This window comes from Epinephelus lanceolatus, chromosome 14 (assembly GCF_041903045.1).
Source record: "Epinephelus lanceolatus isolate andai-2023 chromosome 14, ASM4190304v1, whole genome shotgun sequence".
Taxonomy (NCBI): Eukaryota; Metazoa; Chordata; class Actinopteri; order Perciformes; family Serranidae; genus Epinephelus; species Epinephelus lanceolatus.
Genome location: NC_135747.1, coordinates 12,922,612 through 12,939,173, shown reverse-complemented (window position 1 = coordinate 12,939,173; position 16,562 = coordinate 12,922,612). Strand labels below are relative to the sequence as shown.

Sequence of the window (16,562 nt, the reverse complement as noted above, 5' to 3'; positions counted from 1 at the left end):
TTTTTTTGTTAAGTACATAACTCCACGTGTTCATTCATAGTTTTGATGCCTTCAGTGAGAATCTACAATGTAAATAGTCATGAAAATAAAGAAAACGCATTGAATGAGAAGGTGTGTCCAAACTTTTGGCCTGTACTGTACATGAGTTGAGTTGTCAACAGGAGGAAAGTTTTTTCATAAGGAGAGATCCGGACATTTCCAGTCATCTTTGTGGTGACCAAACCTGGCATTCCAAGCCAAAATATATTTTGCTCACCCTAATCAAGTGTTTTTGTGCCTAACCCCAACTGCACATTAATCACAGCATTGTCACAACATAAAATTGAAAATTCAAATATAAGGAAGCAAAAAATTTCAACATAACTGCCTCATATTAAACATATGTGTGCGTGTGCTCAGGAACAGGTGCTACACAGACTAGATGTGTTCGCATGACTAGAGGAGCTAGATTGCATGTGCCAAAATTATTATTATATTTCAATTTGAATGATGTTTGACATCCAGTTGTCTCTTCACTGAAGCCACTCACACCCTGGGCAAATCATACATCTGCTTGTTGTCTGCTCTGTCATTTGCTGGCATAAAACTCTATTCTGATGGCAATGCTCCTGTAATGGAAGTCCCCTGTGTCAAAAGAGTTTTATAGATATAAAAAGCAGCTAGAAAACTGCCCTGGCTGTGTGGCCTCTCTGCACTGTTCATTAGCTACTGCAAATCTCTCCCAAAGACTAGCTGACCCATGGGCTAACCCCTACCCTTGCACTTTGACCTGATGACAAATTAACACACTTTTAAAAAAAAATCTTTTTCATATTATATTGCTGTTCAAAATTTTAGGTCAGTTAATACTGTGCTTTAGTTTCCAAAGACATTTCCACACATGCATGCACACACCTTCCCATAACCCATCATTTTCACAAAACCACTTTGTCTCTTCTTAAACTTCTTGTCATAGTGAGAGGCAGGAACATGAGGTGAAGCAGGTCAGAACAAAAAACAGCCAGGGAAATTACCATCACTTCCTTTCTTGTTCTTTACAAGACAAACATCATTTGAGACCAAGAGATAGTCATTGGTCTGGAACATCCTTATCATCCTGTCTTCATAATAGATAGTGTGGTTATTGGATTCAGATGAGAATGACATTTGATCAGTTGTTGTAATCATCACATGATTGTTTTCACTTCCTTCCACTGAGATCTGAGCTCACAACTTTGTCAATTGTCAATTTCTTCCTTTCAGGGTTTCTTTGTGTCCATCATCTACTGCTACTGCAATGGCGAGGTGAGTGGATCACTTTTTTCAAATGGCACTGATCACAAAGAAGTGGCACAACCACAGCAAAACTAGCAAATTAAAAATGGAAAACTAACAAAGTGCTTGAATTAAACTTCAGTTTGGTGACAAATCAATTGTAGCCTCTGAAAAAGGGGAAAATTACTACAGTAATTACACACGTAATTGATGGTCTGACTGAACAAGTAAAAAAGTGTCATTAGCTACTTGTCTTTTTACTTTCTACTTCAATTGTGTCTTGCCTTCTCAAATTAAATGTGATGAAAAGGGCTGTCATGAGATCAGTGATTCTCTCTGTCTCCCTTCACTGTCTCATACATTTTGTACTCAGCACTTCCAATTGGCATTCAGCATAGCCATTTCGGCCAGTTTTATCTTCACAAAGCTCCCTATGGTCTTTCTGCCTTTTCTCTTTTGCCTTTTGTAAACCACATTGTATTCTGTGCAACACTCCTGTCACCCTCCAGGACCTTTCAGAAGTTCTACAACAAACAACTCAAAACAACTCAAAATAGAACACATAAAACAACATTCTGTTGAATCTCAGCTCCATAAAGCATCATTTTGTTATCAACACTGGACCAAATGACTCATGTAATGTGAAAGGGTCTCAGCCAACACGTACAATTAGCACCCTACTCTGCAGCTCTGCACAGCTTTAACCTGCTCTAAATACATTGCTTTAGTAATTTGACCCACACATGCAGGGTATAGTTGACACTAGAATAGAGAACAGTAGACAGCTGTGTCCAGTGAACAAGCTCAGAGTGTTTGCTACCTGCCATTACATTAAGTGGTGAAAGTGCTGAAAATCCGGAATATGAATACAAACATTTAGCCTGTTCAAAAATTTGCTGTTGTTTTGAAAGAGCTGGAGGAGACAAAACCAGAGCTAGAAGGCAAGTCAGTGTTGGACTTAGACCAATCAGCTAAAACATTAAACCACTGACAGGTGAAGTGAATAACTTTGATTATTTTGTTCCAATGCCTTGATCTGCTGGGAAACCTTTGGCTCTGGCATTTATGTGGATACCACCTGACATGTTCCACCAACTCAAACACCACTGCAGATCAAGTAACCAGTGGCCCCCCAGTTTCTGCTGGGGGGCCACTGCCATTGGGAATACTGTTGCCATGAGAGGGGGTACTTGGTCTGCACTGGTGTTTGAGTGGGTGGAACATGTCAAGTGGTATCCACGTGAATGCCAGAACCAAATGTTTCCCAGCAGAACAATGCACTGGAACAAAATAATCAAAGTTATTCACTTCACCCGTCAGTGGTTTTCATGTTTTGGCTGATCGGTGTACACTACTACATTATAAGTCATGTAGCCAAAAACATGTCTTCAGCGGGATGCTTATGTTGATCTGTGTTCAACAGAAGGCAGTTGCTTGCTGATTTATTGACATTTTGTCATAGCACAGCAGTTTTTACTAGGGTTGGGTTGGTATGAGGAAAGAAAAAAAAAACGGTCCGGTTTTTGTGAAAAACCACATCAAGTCGGTAATACAGAAAAACGACCATAGGGCAACAGAGTGACATTAAAGAGGCAACAGATGGGGTTCGGTTTTTTTTTAGCTTGGCGCCACCTAGCTTCAGCGGTGTTGCTCGTACTGTTGCAAAGACCAAATTGACCGTGGGGATCAGAGATAATCAATAAAATGTAGGCTGTAAAGCCACCAGTATACCTCTATGTATATGTAGAATGAGAAGGTGTGTGGACACATACTAAATAAATGAGTAAAGAGACTGAGCAACAATTATCAGATTTATCTGAAGAAAAAACGAATAGTAATGCAAATAATTATACCAGAATGCACAGTACCAGTACAAACAACTCATAGTAAATGATACCAATTTGTACAGTACCAGAACAAACAACTCACAGTAAATTATACCAATATGTACAGTATCAGTACAAACAACGGGGTAATCACTGTCCGAGGGCTGCCGTAGAATGGCAACGAGGATGTCAGCCGACCAACACTCGCTACCCGGTCCCTGGTTGCGGTGATTTGCGATGCTGGCCAGCTAGGAATTAACTAGCAACCAGTACAATACAGTCCTCTCTGGTCTAGCTAACATTTAGCCGTGTCACTTACTGATCCATTAGAAAGAAAGCTAGCTGGACACCGGTGTTGAAGCCTCTTTGGTCACAGAGCTCCCTCCATCTCTTGAACGCCTGGCTGAGGTTTCCTCTTGTTTTTCCTCTTCTTTTATCACTCTCCTTTTTGCTCTTCTTTGCCTCCTCAGACAGAGGAGCTTGTTTTCTTTTGGGAAGCCGTTTTTCACTTATCTCCAAACTTTGTCCGTCTGCCATTGTGCTCGTGACTCAACTATCTCATGCCCCGGCCAGTTCCTCATAAGGACCAGCTCCAGTCCCTGATTGGCTGATCGACTAGTTTGGCAGTATATGACGCATTTCCTGCTGTGAAGCAGATTTTTTCCGCGAAAATTCATCCCCGGTGGCAGAAGCTTATTGCACAGCCACTAAGTAACCTATGTAAACGCTGATAGTCTGATTTTACTGTGTATACTACCCTGTGCAACCCACATTATTTTCATAATAATATATATAGGCAAAAATGCTGTCACACATTGTTTCTTTTATTCCTTACAAATAAATTTGCAGGTTTAGCTTACTCAGTCAGTGCAAACAAGGGTTGCCTCTTTCGTCTGGCTTAAAGCCCAAGTGTTGCCATATTGGCGCATTCTTTGATTTCTTCAAGACTAAATTGTCCGCCATTATCGACTCCCCCATCACTGTTAAACAAACTCCAGGCTACAATAGAGGCCTCAGCGCATGCGCACTCGCACCCCTTAGCTCAGTCCCCGCCCCACCCCCCTCTCTCTCCTGCTCGCTGTACGCATGGTGAAGAGGCAGACACAGGTGCTCACAGACTCAGGCATACTGTAACGCTGGATTTCCACTGGATGCGTGTCCGTTGCAGAACCGCAGCGCAGGTTATCCGCTGCGTGTTCCACCGTCCGTCAATACCCACTGACTGCGTTTGCTGTGCAGAGCGGTGCAGCTCCGTCGGAAGACATCTCGGTGCACTGCCGTGATTAATATCTCCTTGTCCATGGTGTTCACGGGGTGAAATGACGTCTGAAAACCTCTGACCTGTTGACTTCAGGCCTGCCTCCGCCCATTATGTAGTTTTCAAGGTGTAGTGCAGGGAAATATGATCTGCGTGAACACTGTGTATTTTGTTTTGAAAATTAACCGGATGTTTTATCGTGTTTCTGTGCACGACTTCCTGCCCCGCACGATCTGCTCTGTGCTGAATTGTTGCGTTGTGCTCCGACGTCCGGCAAAAATAGAAGTCCTGCGTATCTGATGCGGAGGGCTCCGGACTGCCGGAGCTGTGACGGAGCCGGAACGCAGCACAGCCGCAGCTGGTGGAAACAAACACATTGACTAGAATTGAATCCTATCGGATCCTGCCGTGCTGGAGCAGAGACGCAACCAACACGCATCTGGTGGAAATAGGCTGTAAGCGGAGCAGACTCTGCAAGGAATGTCTGCAGTCATTCGGGCTTCCATAGTCAAGCACACTTCCGCGTTGTAGTTTCCTAAAAATCCCCACAATGTGAAAAATAAATGCCGAGCAGTCTTTTGTGTGATACTTGTGTCCGGAGTGGAGTCCGCGCGGTCGTAAAATCTGAGCTTTGCACACACAGGGCTTGTGGATGTCTGCTTTTAGTCTGGGCGGACCTCTGCGGAGTCCGCTCCGTGTACGTTCCGCCTGAGTACAGGCTGTCCAAGACGGAGTCCCGAACCGAATTGGTATTACCGAGAACCGACCCAACCCTAGTTTTTACATTTTGAATTGGCTGAATTACAGTTCCTGCAGCAAGTAACATCAGTCTACACTGACACGCAAGAAATTAAAACAAATGATTTTTGATTTTGCAAGATGATTTTTTATATTTATAGCCTTTGTTCTTCCCATTCTCACAGGTCCAGGCAGAGATAAAGAAAACATGGACACGCTGGAACCTGGCCTTTGAGTGGGAGGGCCCAGTGGTCTGCGGCCGCTATCGTTATGGCTCAGTTGTTGTCGGCATCAACAACAACAGCACAAGCAGCCAGTCCCACCTGGCAGGGGGTGGTCCTTCCACCCGCTCCACCACACTTGTTTCAAGCCGTGTTTATCGGAGCACAGCTCCCCCCATGGTCAACATGCACGCCACCCTCCCGGGATATGTGATTAGTAACTCAGACCCATCCATACCTGAAGAACCTGAGGACAGTGGCCCAAAGCGGGTGGACGATATCTCGCTGAAGGAAAATCTGCCTGTACTTAGCACCAGTGCAACAGCTGAGGATGAGGAGGAAACACTGTAGCCATCGTCTAATGTGGCAAAAAAAAAAAAAAAAAAAAAAATGTTTTTGGTGAGCTGTGCCACCACTTTTAAAGAGGGTATCAATGGCAAACAATTTTTGGCTGTTATGCAAGAAATGGGAAAATGTCTTGAACAGCCTCACAAAAAAGAACATAAAATACAAGGGTCAAAAGATAGAAAACATCAAGGCCAACTGATGGTTTAACACAGACCGTGAACCTGAGCGGCCAGTATTAAAAGCAAATCCAGAACTACACTTTTCATTCACCATGTAAACATTTTTAGCCTTGGTGTTACATGTTGTTGATTACTCGTGGAGATTGTTTGCATAAATATATGTATTGTAGGAGTGTAAGGGTGCCAAAAGGTCACTGGAAGAATGAAACACATTTGAAATGATGCATTTGAATGAGCTTGGCTGCTGCATTGACCTTCTAGTTTAAGACAATCATTTATCACCTTCAGAACCTCTCAGGGAGGGCAATGCCATTGTGCTCTCTGTTGTTAAGAATAGAAATTATGCTGTTGCTTAGACTGTCTGACTTTATGAGAAGTAGGTGCAAATCTGCTATTGTGATGCTGAATACCACAACTGAGGAAAGTGTTAAACCATAGTTGGTAAAAAAAAAAAAGCACACTGTATGTTTAAACTCGGGGAAACGGGCGGTAAGAAAAAAGTTTTTTTTTTTTATTTGTTTGTTTTTTTTCTAAATATGGGTACCACCATTTTCTTAGCTGTAAAAGAAAACACTTGGAATGTGTATACATGATGAACCTATGTTGTTGCCAACAAAGGTTCACTTAATTTGAACATTGAACGTGTACAGTACATTACTGTAATTTCCTTCCCATATTCCAAAGTTACGTATACAATGTAATTTACTGGAGTTTCTAACCCTCCTGTTGGCTGAATTTTAACTCCAGCTGGTGACAGTATCTCTCATGCAAGAGGACACCGTGTTCTGATGAATCCTTGTCTTGGACTAATTAAGTGTCATGGTGACAGGCTTGCTTGTACAGTCAGCCCACTTTGTGAAGAGAAACTTCCAAGCCAGTGGAACTGAGTGAAATGTATGCAGATCTTTTTTCTGTTTCATATTACCTTGAACTGCTGACTTGTGGATACACTTGCTATGTTTACAGTACTGCTTGTAAGCAAGGCCACAACAATTGTCACAGGCAGTAACCATTTTTATAGGACATAGAAAGTGACATTATGACTGTATTAAAATCCTAATTTTTGTATTTTCAAGAATCACCTTTGTGCTGACTGTGAAGGGCTACATTTGGTGGCTGCTTAAAGGTTTTGTGTCTGCTTTGTGCATGCATATTTGTCAGTGCATTAGATGGGGTGTATGGATCTTGTACACGTGCCTCTCCTGCTCCAGCAGACGCTTTTAAGAAGTCAACTTGAAAGGATTCTTTTCAGTCTTGTCCGTGTGTGTGCCAAATGCATTAGGCTGTTTTTCTGTGTGATATTTGTTTGTCCTCTCCTTCCCTTCTTCCTCCATGTTTCCTCCCTCCCGGTTTCCCTGTTAACTGCTGATAAAAGTTCAATGTTTTCAACAACTACCTGTTGAAGTGCTTTTTGATATTCCAGCTGTCAACTGATTGGATGTGCTGGACAAAGTATTTTTCCACATTTCATTTGAAAACAAAACAACAACAACAACAACAAAACTAATGAGGAATGTAAAGGAATTAGTAGTCAATATTGTCATATGGTATATAATAACATTGTTATGCATAGTAAAATATGCATAATGTGATGGTTTTGTGAGTGTGTGTGTGTGTGTGTGTGTGCGCATGTGCGCTAGTGGGCGTACTCTAGTAAGTTCAGCTTGTGTATGTCACAATGTGAATAGAGAGCAGAAACTATGGTGGTTGTTTGTTACCATGTAGTGGTTAATCCTACCTCTTATTCAAATGATGACATTAAAGATGTAACAATTATTGGAAGATTAAGTTTTATTGACGTTCACATATGCTACGGGCAATTTTGCAGTTGCCAATTGCATGTCTCTGGAGTGTGGGAGGAAACAGAAGCAGAAGGTCTGGACCCCCCCTTCTTTGGAAAAACAATATATCATTTTAGGAAACTATACAATTTTAAATTATATAATAATAAAAACTGAAAGGACTTGTGCCAATTATATACGCAACATGATGCATTTTTAACTTTAAAAAGATTGCATCCTCGCCCATCATCTGCCTCGCAATGGTTTGGTCCAGACATGTCAGACACCTTTATTTACTTCTACTTTTCAAAAGAACAAAACACGTTACCAGTTGTAACCAGACAGCGTTTTGTTGACTTCATTACCTCACGGTGTAATCTTCTGCGTGAATGCAGCAGTCATACAAACAGCCCAGCTGCTAAAAATCATTCAAACTCAAAGAATTTTGGACCAATTTTAGTGCAGTTTGGATTGTTAGAATTTACAGAGGTGTGTTTACAAAAGGGAATACTGCATTCTCATACCAATTTTTTTATCTTTTGCAAATGATAACTGTAATATTTCTATATTTAAAATCAAATTTAAATTGAAAATCAAACATCTTAAATGATTAAGTTCCAAGTATATTTTTCCTGCATTTGAAGTTGTTGCCATGGTGTGATTTTGTTTATAGTCTTTTAAATAAATGAAGACTTGATATAATTACAGCGAACATCAAGTGTCTGGCAGCCTTCATAATAATGCGTGTGTTGTTGTTTTTTACACTGACAGTAAAACAAATAAATTTGCTTCTTTGGGAAAATTAAATTCAATTAGGCATATATTAGCTTTAATTCAGTTAACAGATTTTGTCTCTCTCCTACTACTGTAAATAACCAGCATGGCGTGTGTGTGTGTTTGTGTGTGTATGTGTGTCCTATTTATTGGCCATTAAGGTCAGCAGAATTGGCAGAAAAAAGAAAAACCAACATCCGATCACTTTTCAGTGCACCAAAACACCAAGTAAGTAGAGAGACCCTGTAGTATGAAAGGCAATTTAATAAATATTTTTAAAAAAGTCATACATAACATACTAAAAACATTCACATAGGGGCTACTGTATTGAGGAGGGATGCTGTTCTAAACATTATTATTACTTTTAATATAATTATTAAATACATTTGACCATGCGGGTTCCATGTTGGCACAAACTGGCACATCCTTTTTAAGAGTGTGTATTCATCTAGGAAAAAAAAAAGATTTTTTTTGCTTTGCAGATCCAAACTGTTGGCGAAGTTCTCTATAGGTGGGGATGTGGATGTTTGTCACGTCCCAAAGTCCTCTCTCTCAGACATTCCGACATCCCATTAAAGTCCATGTCAAATACTGATGTCTTAGCAGAGATATTCCAGAAGCTTGCCGAGAAATAAAACGAAAAAGGTCTTATCTCAGTGGGGTAGCTCCTCTGCAGAACTGACAAGAGGCTCTACAAATTGATAGATTGAGCACTCAAAACTCTGATAAAGAGATGGTTGTTTTTCAATTGGCAATGAACTCCTCAGTCTCCTGGTGTGGGCTGGAACCCATAGGGAATTCACTGTCTGGGCCTTCCTGATCCTCAATTGACTCAAGCTGGTTGTTACTGACCAAGTATCTGTCAAGATATGGACCATGCAGAAAACCATATCTTTTATGTAAGATTCACTGGATGTTTCCAGTTCAGCAGACTCCTTTGACTGTGGGGAAGTAGGATGCCCGAATGATTTCACCTAATGCACGTTCACCCTTTTCGTCATCTGTGCTGCCATCAACTCCAGTGTGTTTCAGAGTAGTGGGACCTCGTCTGTGCGACTCCTAGCATCACACCAAAACATGAAATGAATTCCCCAGGCTGGCTTGGATATCTTCCTCTGTCATACTGGAATAATTACACTCCCTCTGCGCAATACTGTTTCTTAAAAAGACAGTCAGTCACTGTAGGAAATATTGATTGTTACATAATTTATAATTTATTCTGTGGCAGCATTTATTAAATAAATGCTCACTGACATTCTCCACCATTTTGTATGAAAAGTTTGATTGATATGATTCATTTAGGGTGTGCATTCTCCACCATTACATATGTAAGATTTGTTTGATTATGAACAGTTTATTCAGGTGCCTACATTTTTCACCATAAATACTGTAGGGTTTGAGTAGCTCAATATTAGGAAAAAAGTGATGTTAATTAAGCAATATCACACGAGAGGGAGTGATGTTATACTCGTATATCATCACGGCTGTGATTTGGTCATAGGCACGAGGCCGTGAAAAGCACAATTCAACAGCTGAGCGGCATGGGAAGCAAAGAGGGAAACATCTGAAAACTTAGGGGAAATCCTAGTTTTATCTAATACTCCCTACCATACTTATTAAACTACGCATCAAACCCCAGCACAGGAAAATTATGTTGTTTCACCTGAATTGTAGCAGACCAGAAAGAAGATGCTCTGGAGGGGGGAAGAGGAAAAAGCAGCGCTGCTCCTTGGTGTGAACCGCTCCTGGTGCTGTCCCACGGGGCAGCCTGCTCAGCTGGTCCTTCTCTTCTCCTCGGTCGAACTTCTTGGAGCCCTCGGGCACTTTTGGGCGTTCCTGAGCCCACATGGCAACTTTGACTCGGGTGAGCTTGGCCCTCCATGTCGGTCATCTTCACACACCCAGTGTGGGCATGCAGGAGTCTGCCTTTCTTTTTGACCTTGTTGGTCAAAAAGTCTCTTCTCATCTTATAGTTGTCCAAAGGGGTTGAGACTGGCAGGCAGGCTCCGGCCTCTGTGCTGTGATTGGCCTTGCCAGCTGTCTGTCTCAGGCTGATGTCCAGTAGGAGCAGTTCACTGTCACTGGCGGGACATTTCACTCCTCCCCTCCTGTACCTTTGCTAGTTTAAAGTTTAATTTACTTTAATTGCTTCCTAGATAGTTAATGAAGCTTGGAACATTTCTAATGCTTCCTTATTTACCAACGTGCCGCTGTCTGCTATTGAATGGTACCAAACACACATTGTCTGCAACAGGATATTACCAGCTTATAAATAAGTGGTCAACAGACACTACTAATTCAGATTTAAATGTTATACATGGTGATCATGTTATAACATCATATATATATGTACATGTCTATGTATATGCACTGAAATAGAAAGAAAGGTGAAGCATAAAATTACAATCAACATGTTGGTTCCTGGAATCCGCATTTCTGTCTGTCCTCTTAAAAGACAACCGCAGGGAAAGGTGGGTGTTATCACATTAGCATACAGTACACACAGACGTCTGCACCATAGGGGACCTGGTGTAAGAGTGGCATCTCAACTTGAATCTTCTTCCTGGATAACACCAACACCAACATGTTAAATAATAAAGTTAAGTTTGAAACACCTTTCAGACCATGTGGCTGAGTTTGTCTCTGAAGTGACCCAGTGGTTGGTCACCGATTCCTCTCTGATGTCAGGAAGCTGAGTAGAAGTCCATTAGTGTAAATCCAAAATAAACAGGCTTGATCACCCTACAGTCACATATTAGTCATACTGATGATTAAGAGGAAAGTGTGACTGAATAAAACAATGTTTGGTTGTAGGAAATTTTGACTTACATTGTAATAGAAGTGTTGCTGGAGTTTCTGCCACCCTCTTGGTCAATCTGCATCCTACTTGTAACCTGAGGTATCGCAACATCCAGAGGGTGAGCATTCCCAAAATTGCATCACACACGAGGGACAGAAGAGTATTTGTGTCTGAGTGGATGTGGCCATCCAACAACAACATCCTATGCCTGAAAGAAAAGATTAGCAACGGTTAAAGTCCTGGTAAAGCTGGACCATCAAACTACTTTTCATAATTTTTGTGTCCAGGATTTTCCATGGCTCAATAATGCACTGGAGCAACCCTTAACATAACCCCACCCACACTATATATAAAAACTCATGTCAGAGCACATTGCATCGGAGATCTCTATTTTCAACAAGCTCTTTTAGCTCTTTCATTCGAATAAACAGGGTAAATGAATAGATCATACATAAAGATCTCTGTTAAAGCTACAGTTGGTAGCTTGACTGTGTGAAGTGACTTTTCGTCATTTTTGATGAAACTGTCACTACAATCTGTAAGAAGTACATGAGAACATGAGACTGTCTGTGCCCCCCGTCGCCCCCCCCCATCTTCCTACTGCCTGTAATGGCACTTGCTAGAATCAGATCGTAGGGTGGCAGCAAAGCATTTTGATGCTATCAATTACATATGTGCTCTTTCTACTACAAAAAGCCAAAATGTCAAATGTCAAAAACAATATAAAGCAGAAACCTGGAAGAGGAGGCTGAGGTGCCTACTGCACCATTGATACGAATGAATTCATGAATGATGTGTGAATAAATGAAGGATCTCAACACTGCCCTACGGTCTGTCTCCGGGTGCCTGAGAGCCACACCAACAAACCACTTACCTGTCCTCGCTGGTAGCGCTCCAGCCGAGGTCAGACAGGAAGCAGCAACACTTGCCCTTGCCCGAAAGGCACAAACAAGTGAATCCCATCTCCTCCACATCGTTACGGAGGCACCACAACATACGCGCCTCAAGTCCTGATGCACATGCCCAAGGACTGCTCCGCACAATACCAACTGTCACCTCCAAAGCCTCCTGGGTCAAGGCAAGATGGAGGGCCCAGTGGAAGTCAGCAGAACCATCTAGGCTTCACCAGTTTATTGAAGATCCCACGGACGTCCTTGGCCAGCATCTGCCCTGACAGCAATGGACAACCCTCAACCGCTTGAGGACAGGTATAGGATGCTTCGGTGCAGCAATGCAGAAATGGGGCATTGCGGACAGTGCCCACTGCAAATGCGGGGATTAATTACAAACTGTAGAACATATAATAAGCAGCTGCCCCATATACCGGCCACTGAATGGTGATCGTGGTCTAATCGACGTGGATGATGACACGCTGGACTGGTTTGCATCAACGGAGCTGACGGTCTAAGGACATACACCAGAAGAAGAAGAAATTAAGGATCTGATAATTAGTAGTCATGAGAATAAAGTAAGAGGAATACAATTATAGAGAATAAAGTAAGACTGAGTACATAATGGTGTGCTCAGCTTTACTAATTACCTAAATATAGAGACTTGCATAGGCTGAAGACAGGGTGAAGAGATATCCATTTCCCTGATGACATTTTCTGTTCATTCAGTGTCTTGCTGAAGAACACTGTTGCAAGTTGAAAAGAGCTGGTCAATACCTCTGCTTGAGGAATGCAAAACACAATACCCTGTAAGCTATCATCCTAATCTCCATGAACAAACATCTGCATTTAGAATCTATAGGCAACAGCACAACATTTTGGTATCAGCAGTGTTCTGCTTTCTGTTCATAGTTTGATTAGTATTTTTCATGGAGTGGCCTGATGTGGCCACTGAATATCTTGGGGTTGCAAACCAAAATCAAAAGCCATGACTGAATTTCAGGAATTGTATTTTGCTGTTGTAATGAATAGGTTAGTTGAAAACTATGCCAATTTGGAGAGTTAAAGAATCCCACTCTGATATACTTCGGTTTCTTATTTTACAGTATTTTACAGTTTTACAGTCTGCATTAATGTGCTGATATCTCTTTATAGAGATTAGGTGTATGGCTAAACTTCATAAGCAGAACTTGTGCTTATGATGTTTGGTTCTGCATTACCTGCATCAATCTGTTTATTCAGTGTGCGACTGCGTATACCAGACTGTGAACCCTGGACCTTGATGGTTTGGTTCGAACTGATACAGCCCTAGTCAGAGGTGTTGAATCATGATATGTAAGTTCATAACCACATAACTTGAACTCAGCAGTTCATTTGTGTTCATGCATGTACCTGCAACCTGAAGTCTATTTTTAATGCTTTTTCCTCTGACTACATTAGCAGTGCATGGCACATTGAGCATTGTCAAAAAATCCCAGGTATGGACTGGCATTGACAAGGAGTTACTGTACATGACAGTATGCAGGAACAGCTAAACAGTACTGTTTTTTTTATTCACAAATCAAAAGCAATTGCAAATCTGCAACTCAAGAGGGCATATGATAAATTAAAAGGTTTGTTAGAAAAAGGTCTCTGATAAGGGGCCGGCAACTAGCCTGTTAAGAATACAATTTGCAGAGCACAGTTCCACAAGGTACTTTGAAACCGACAGTATGAGAACATCCTGTGTGCCTGCACAGGAGCTCGGATACTGGATCCTGTGGCTGAAATAATCCTCCAAACAAACAAAACCAAAAAAAGAAAAACAGAATGGCAGATGGCACAGCAAGTAAACAACACAAACACTATGGAATGGGAGCTAAAGTGGCAAAATATGAAATAAAATCAAAACTGACAAGTTTTTAAAAGCAGTACAGCTGGACTCAAACACACCAAGCCCTGCAATAGGCTTTAATTGCCATATTGTGGACAGGCCCCCAATCAGAAATGTGAAATTGCTGCAAAACAAGTTAACACCGTTAGTCTTGGGGTGCATTACTCTAAGTGAAGGTACTTTTCTTACTGAATGTCTCACTTGAAGATTTATGTGCAAAATACTTGAAGAGCTGTCATCACTGAATCACCAGAGTCAGTATTACCATTTGTTCTGACAGTCTTTCATACAACAGCCCCTGTGAGAGATTATTTTCCCTTCAGCAGTCAATTATTTGAACATATTAGGTAACCCTGACCCCAAACTAATGTCTCCTGTCCCCCTCCAGCGAAAGTATGTTTCTGTTATGAAATACTGAACAGTCTCAGAAGCCACACAGCTACATGAATCATCTACTTGCAACTTTCTGGCTCATCATGCCAACTGAGAGATCTCATTGAAATAACTGAATAGCCTGCTATCCTGCCAAGATATGCAATTTGCAGGCCTTCCAAAATTGTGAAGGGGCTCCAAAATTTAATGAGTTCTTCCCTGGCCCATGCTACACCCTTCCACCAAGTTTCATGAAAATTGGGCCAGTTGTTTTTCTGTAATCCTGTGAAAAACACACAAATCAACCAAAAAACAAACTGAACCAACACCATAATGTAATTGGCGGCAGTAATGAGATGACTGTTCCATGAACTTGATTTTTCATTTACCCACCATTACCAAGTGATTCATGTTCAGTATCCACTCAGTTTATTAAATCAGAATCATTTATTTTATTTACATGGTGCTAAATATAACACATTAGTAGTTCTAGAAAAAAAATTCAGAAGTCTTTGTTCTTAAAACTAGCCTCAAAACCAGCCACAACTCAGCCCTGAACAAGAGTGACAGTCCGCTACTGACCAATCAACGGACTGCAGTGCTCACAGTGCTTTCTTTTCCTATCAGATCTGTGTGCTAGGTACCCCAACACAAGGGGAACCAAAAATGGGAACGGTACGCAATGGTTCAGTTGGTACCATCCACAACTTTTCGCAGTGGAAATGGAAAAAAAAGCGTACCGAACTGAGCTGTACTGTACTGCTCAGTGGAAATGGGGCTTAAGTGTGGCTGTGTATCTGTTGTTGAGAAGTGGCCCACTGTGGCCACATGGTAAAATGATGAATTCTTGCATATTTAATGTCCAAAGTTCTTCAGTCAGTTTAAACACATGATCAGCAGGTGACCTGACTGACAGAAAATGGGATGTGAAAACAAATATGTCTCCTGGTGAGATAAGGTGTGTTGACATCTTTAGCGTGAAGCGGTCAATTGTAAATGTAGGGATGAAATGCAGCAACAAAGCAATTCTGGTTTCCAGACTCAAATTCCACTGAGAGTCATTTTTATAGGCACCCTGAAAGTCAACGTGACACAAACATAGATTGAGTCAATTCAGCACTCTTTTTGTGAAACCCTGGGATATTTCACATGAACACAGAGAAACTTTTGATTCAAACATTGCCAATTCATGAAAGTAATAAAGACTCCATCAGGGAAAAAAAACAATACATATATATATATATATATATATGTATATATATATATATCTGATACAAGGCTGGATATTTAGTTATTGAATTATTACAAGTGTCAATGGGATTTAGAAAGTTTTCTTACTTCTAAAACAATGTGACACCTAAAAGAAAAGAAGTGATCAGATGTATTAACATTGAAACAACTTTAAGAGCCAGCTCAAGCCTTAAGTGAAAAGTTACACACAGTATTAATACATTACCACATGGCTACTTTAGTCATATATCAGTTCTATGGGTTCTACATAGATGGTAATATACAGTAATACACACTGTATGTGATATAAATTAAGACTAGCTTTGCAAGTAGACAAAATAATTGAATAGCACCTTGCTCCCCATGGCCCCATCCTAATAGATTTTCAAATTAAATGGCCATTTCATGCCAAGCCAGTAATTATTTCAAAGAGCCTCTCTTCAGAGCAGTAATGAATGACATTCAGCAGCTAATGCCCTTTGCTGGTTTGAACTGCCTCAGGCAAATGTGACTTTATAAAATATCACCATTTGGGAAAGTAAGAGGATGAATTACGATTAAGTTAGTTCATAGCTCAAATAAAGATAGCTACAATAATGCATTAGTATACTGATGCTTCCCACCAAGCAAATAACATCCACAGATTGGCTTCCTCAGGTCCACATGTCATAGCTATCACCACGCCAAACCACAAAAAAAGTCCTTGACTCAGCTTTGTATGGTGTCTATTTTTCTCCAGATTTCATCCAGGATGGTCATGTTTTAACATCTAGTTTATAATTTAACAAATCACCAAACTTTTTTGTGAAAACACAAAAATCTAATTTCAGGCTTTAAGAATTAGCTAAATTAATCATTCGGGTGAACCTGTTAAGGAATTAAGTTTTGAAATAATGTGACAATCAGTTCTTCTCATACATGCGTGTTCTGCACGTAGCTTGGACTATACCATTTTTGCCCCAGAAGTTATGGTAGTGTGTGGCACATAGCTCACTCTCCCTTTGATTGTTCTTATGTG

General features: G+C 41.0%; 1 protein-coding gene across 1 annotated transcript in view; it reads left to right on the top strand.

Moving 5' to 3' along the window:
- pth2ra (parathyroid hormone 2 receptor a) overlaps positions 1–5,810 on the top strand; it is a 95,071-nt gene extending 89,261 nt beyond the window's left edge. The window contains exons 12-13 of the mRNA XM_033617028.2: positions 1,243–1,284; positions 5,262–5,810. Of these exons, the coding sequence (XP_033472919.2) occupies positions 1,243–1,284; positions 5,262–5,648 (429 nt within the window). The 3' untranslated portion in view covers positions 5,649–5,810. The remainder of the gene's footprint in view (positions 1–1,242; positions 1,285–5,261) is intronic.
- The last annotated feature ends 10,752 nt before the right edge of the window (positions 5,811–16,562 follow it).